The 5209-nt window shown below is 41.4% G+C and overlaps 1 protein-coding gene across 1 annotated transcript; it reads left to right on the forward strand.

Annotated features, from left to right (window-relative positions):
• Window positions 1-328: 328 nt before the first annotated feature.
• LOC112064775 (sarcoplasmic reticulum histidine-rich calcium-binding protein-like) lies at window positions 329-2704 on the forward strand (the record flags this gene model as incomplete). Its single annotated transcript, XM_024123146.1, is given in 6 exon segments — window positions 329-647; window positions 650-808; window positions 887-957; window positions 1491-1559; window positions 1821-1879; window positions 2623-2704. Coding segments are annotated over 6 exon segments (759 nt in total), but the record flags the coding sequence as incomplete, so codon positions are not given.
• Between the last annotated feature and the right edge of the window lie 2505 nt (window positions 2705-5209).

Here is a 5209-nt window from a genome sequence, read left to right on the forward strand (position 1 = left end):
CCAATAATATGGAGAAGAAAAGTATCAGGTTAAAACTATGAAAATGTGGTACCATGTAATTAACAAATAGTTCCTTTAAGAAGACCAATTGATTTTATTCCTGAGAGGGGCATCTGGGATAACTTTATTAATTATAGCCCAGTTAGTCTCATTTGCATACTTATTTCTGCTTAGTACGATGCAATAAAAGGTAAGATTAAGGGACATTTATGGAATTGTGTATATTGACGAAAAGATAGGAAAACTATAAATGGAGATCACTTTGGTTAATAATTGGAGGTATATTTTTGGTTGTTTTTTTCTTTGTTTGTTTTGTTTTCTTTTGCTTGGGACTGGACACAGAGGGTCCATCAAAGAGGAGATTAGCCACCAGCCCCCAGAACACAAGGGGGTGAAGGATAGAAGCCATTTAAGGGAGAGTGATTCTGAGGAGGAAGAGGAAGAGAAGGAAGAGGATCACAGCTCCCATGAAGAAGATGATGAAGGTTCAGAGGAGGGAGGAGAAGGCACCCATCATGGTAGCCTGGACCAGGAGGATGAGGAAGACAAGGAGGAAGGTCATGGCCTCAGCCTGAGCCAGGAGGAGGAGGAAGAAGAGGAGGAAAAGGAGGAGGAAGAAGAGAAGGAGGAGAGGAGGGAAGAAAGGACTGGGTTTGGGTCCCACTGAGCCAAGACCACCAGGAGGAAGAAGATGAGGAGGAGGGGCTGGAGGAAGATGAGCTCCCCTTCACCATCATCCCCAACCCACTGGCCAGGAGGGAGGTGTCTGGAGGTGCCTCCAGTGAAGAGGAGAGTAGTGAGGACGTGGGTAAGTGATCTGACTGGATGATGGGGGTGGGGAGGAGTGGAGTCAACCTGGGTCACTGCTGCCGTCTTGTCCCCACAGATCAGCAGGATGCCCAGGAGTATGGGAACTAGCAGCCAGGGTCCCTGTGTGGCTACTGCTCCTTCTGCAGTGTATGTCTGCAACCCAGCTCCATCTTCCAAGCTGTTCCTAGAGTTTGTTCCAGGGCTCTGGTGTGCCTTGGGAGGACCCTGAGCAAAGGGCCTGAATAAACAGACACTTCTGGGGCCAAGTGGGGGACAGATTGGAGGCCAGGAGGCTGGGGAGGAGCCTAGGACAGTGGTCCAGGAAAGAGAGGGTGAGGTCTGAGCTTCACTTGCAGATGTGGGGACAGGGAGGAGGGTTCAAGGCAGAGCCGAGGGAGGTGGGACAGGACTGGAGACTGACAGGCTATGGGGAGAATAAGAAGAGAGGGGTTGAAGAGAGTACCCAAAGGTCCAGCCCACAGTGACAAGGGGACATCGGGCCGACTTGCAATAGGGAAATGAGGGGGTGAGAAGCAGGTTAAGCAGGTTGGAGGAAGATACTGAGCTCAATGTCAGAAGTAATGAGGCTGAGAAGTTGGAGATATGTCCAGTGGGCAGGGTGGAGGGCTGGCGGGTGGCTCCCAAACGTTTCTGCCTAACCAGGCTCCTCTGGTCCCCAGCGATGCAATGAATGTGAGAACTGTCACTGTGACGAGGAGAACATGGGAGAGCACTGCGACCAGTGCCAGGTGAGACTTCTCCCAGACTCAAGGATCCACCAGATTTCCGGATGGCCCTGGACCATCAGAGCACCCCCAGCCCCAAATCCTCTGCCCTCGAACTGACCTAACCCCTTACCCCTGATGCAGCCTTGACTCCAAACCCGATCCTGCCTCTGACCTTAACCTCCACCTAGCTAGCCTCCTGCCCAAGTATGGCCCACGCCCCATCCTAACTCCACTCCTGACCACCTCCTACCGCTCATTCTCTCTCCCCATCCCCGCCCCCAGCACTGCCAGTTCTGCTACCTCTGCCCTCTGGTCCGAGAAACTGTCTGCACTCTTTTTTGGTTGTTTATTTACTTTTTCTTAGAAATGGAAAAAAATTAGACTAACAACATTAAAACGCTTTTGAAAAGTTAAACACAATGTTGAAAAATGAAAGATTAGAGGAAACAATAGATAATGAATAAAAAAGTGAATTAATGTCAATGTCCCTAGATCAGAAATAGAGAGGTGGAAAGCTGTGAATGTAAGGGTTTCTAAAAATTGTTATGAGACCATCTTTATTAACTATTTTAATAAGATTTCTAAAGTGAATAGTAAATCTGCTAGATTTATAGATGTCACTGAATTTCTGGAGAATGAAATAACACATGAGTAGCAAAATCTAAAGATGATCAGGAGAGATTATGTAAATGGAAAGGAGGAAAAGCATGTGAACTTCCCAGTAGATAGCATATAGAGACCTGTACTAGATAGTAAAAAGTTACTTCATTTTTAATTTGTTTCTCTATTAATCAGTCATATTCTAAAATAAAATAGTTACTTGTGAGGTTTGCCTAGAAAATTCGCCAGAAAGTTGAGAATCTTTGATAAGGAGTGTTGAACACAAAATAGAAAACATTGTATACTTCCATAAAATAATGATACACCCAGTCCTGAAATATTATGTCCATAATATGGAAACTGGAAACCGCCCTTCAAGCAAGAAATTACCACACTAAGTCCACAACAACACAACAAATTAAGGCAGTAATCTCCAATTGGTTAATGGATGATGCTATAATCTGCCATAAATGATTGCCCACAGGGTCATAACTTCTGGACTTGAATTATACATCAAACTCACCTTGACCCTCTTTGAACATTCAAATAATACAGTTGATCCTTGAACAACAATGATTTGAACTATTCAGGTCCACTTCTATGTGGATATTTTTCCAATAGTAAATACTATGGTACTACATGATCTCCTGTTGGCTGAATCCACGAATGTAGAACCACAAATATCGAGGGAAACCTGGATGTGCAGGGAACCCCTTATACAGAAGGCAGGCTATAAATTATATGTACATTTTCCACCTGAAAGGTCGGTGCCCCTAACCCCCGTGTTTTTCAGGGGTCAACCTTATGCCCTACTAGAAACTTAATGAATCAGAATGTCATGGGATGTTTAGATGTCTGTATTTTTTAAAGTCACCCACAGAGGATGACCATAGTTAGGGCATAAACTACTAAGCTATTTCTTACTAGTGGCTCTTGTTAAGGTTTGAAAAGACAGAAGAATTGGGAATTGTCTTTTTTTAAAATTAATTTTTATTGGAGTATAGTCGCTTTACAATGTTGTGTTAGTTTCTACTGTACAGCAAAGGAATTGTCATTTAGTGCCTATTTCTGTGTGGTAGTTTCCAAAATCTCAATTTTCCAGCCAGTAGGGAAAGAACATCACAGTTAATACCTTCATCCTCTTGTCTCTCATCTTCATAAGAGCATAAAAATTACTAGACCAATTAGGACCAAGGCCATGCCTGTTTTTTGTGTGTGTTTTCAACTCCTAAATACTCAGCATTACCACAGATGAGTTTTCAACACACATTTCTTAAATGAGTAAATAAATTTACTAGTGACTTCTATTAGCTAAGTACTATATTAGGGCCTTGCATATATTACATCTTTAATTTTTTAACAATACAAAAATGTATGTGATATAATCACTAGATTAGAGTAAGGACAATGAGGGCCCAAGTTGAAGTTTGTCTAAACTCACACAGCTAGTTAGTGTATGCTTTGGTGGTGTCAGCTCACACGCCCTTCTTCTCTCCACACTATGATAGAAAGGCTTCAAAAAAGCAGACTATCGCCTCATTACAAAAGCTTGAGGCCACATGAATTATTGAGCAGAAGGATGCTTCTATATAAGTTGAGATTTTGAAAAAAAAATAGCATTCTTCAACCTGGAGAAAACGAAACTAAAGAAGGAATGCTATAAAATCCATAAATTCAAAAATATTATGAGAGGATGGACATGAAAATTTTTAGCAATCTGAGAATATTTGAAGAGTCTGTCCCCAGAAACTCACAAAAGATACTTTTTAGAACTAATAAAAGACACTTGCATTTTACAGAGTTAGTTGTAAAACTGTGAAACTTAAAACCTTGAAAATGCTCTATGTTGAAGATATAAATAAATCTTAAGAGAGTAGAGAAAATTCCATAGGTGGCAAATTCATAACAAATTGAAGGAAAACTAGGACTTGAGGGCCAATATGGCTCCAGCTATGACTTTTATTAATGAGTTGTCTCAATTTTAAGTCCAAATTCATTGAAGTTCCTGCTACTCTTCCTCCTAGTTGCCTAATGTTTTAAAACTGGGATTTATCATGGTTGTTGTTCAACTAGAAAAAGGAAACCAGTGCTGTAGGTCCAAATGAGTAAAAATAGTCATTGTAATAATATAAGCTAGTATGTATTTAAAAACTAACAGCAAGTTAATAAAATTGTAGTAAGTTTACAAAATCCATATTTTATGGGACTTAAAAAATAGGACTATGCATATTTTTATTTTTACACTGAGTAGAAGAGAGTTTTAACCAGTAATTCTTAACCAAGGGCAATTTTGCCCCCCACCCCGGGGACATTTGGCAAGGTCTGGAGACATTTTTGAATGTGAAAACTTGGGGTGGAGAATGTAACTGTTATCTAGTAGGTAGAGGCCAGGGATCCTGCTAAATATTCCACAGTACATGGAACAGAACCCACAGCAAAGAATTATCTCATCTAATGGAAGGGAGGATTCTAAGATGTCCCTAAAGATCCTAAAGATTTATCACCCCATCTCAGTGTACACACCGTGTATAATTCCTGAACTGTGAATATGACTTTATGCCTGTGATTATGTTAAATGGCACAGTTGACATTAAGATGGGGAGATAATCAAGTAGGCTAATCATACGGGCCCTTTAAAAGCAAAGAGTTTTCTCCTGATAGAGAAGAGGAAATCAGAGAGATTCTGAGAGCGAGAAGGATCTGAGAGATGTGAAGAAGTTCTTTGCTGCTGAGATTTCCGGGCCCACAATCAAGGATCTGCGAGTGGTCTTTAGGAATGAATAGCAGTTCTGGCTGCCATCCAGCAAGAAAATTGGGACTTCAATCCCATAACCATAAGGAACTGTGTTCTTCCCATAACAGGAATGAGCTTGGAAGAAGACCTCTAGCCTCCAAGTGAGAACTCAGCCCCAGCCAGAGCAGAGAACCATCCACGCTATATTGGACTTCTCACTTACAGAACCGTGAGTTAGTAAATGGGTATTGTTTTAAGTTACCAAATCTGTCATTTGTTATGTAGCAATAGAAAACAAGTACGTCAATAGTGCCAAGGTTGAGAAACCATACTTTAA

The sequence above is a fragment of the Physeter macrocephalus genome, chromosome 13 (genome assembly GCF_002837175.3).
Source record: "Physeter macrocephalus isolate SW-GA chromosome 13, ASM283717v5, whole genome shotgun sequence".
Taxonomy (NCBI): Eukaryota; Metazoa; Chordata; class Mammalia; order Artiodactyla; family Physeteridae; genus Physeter; species Physeter macrocephalus.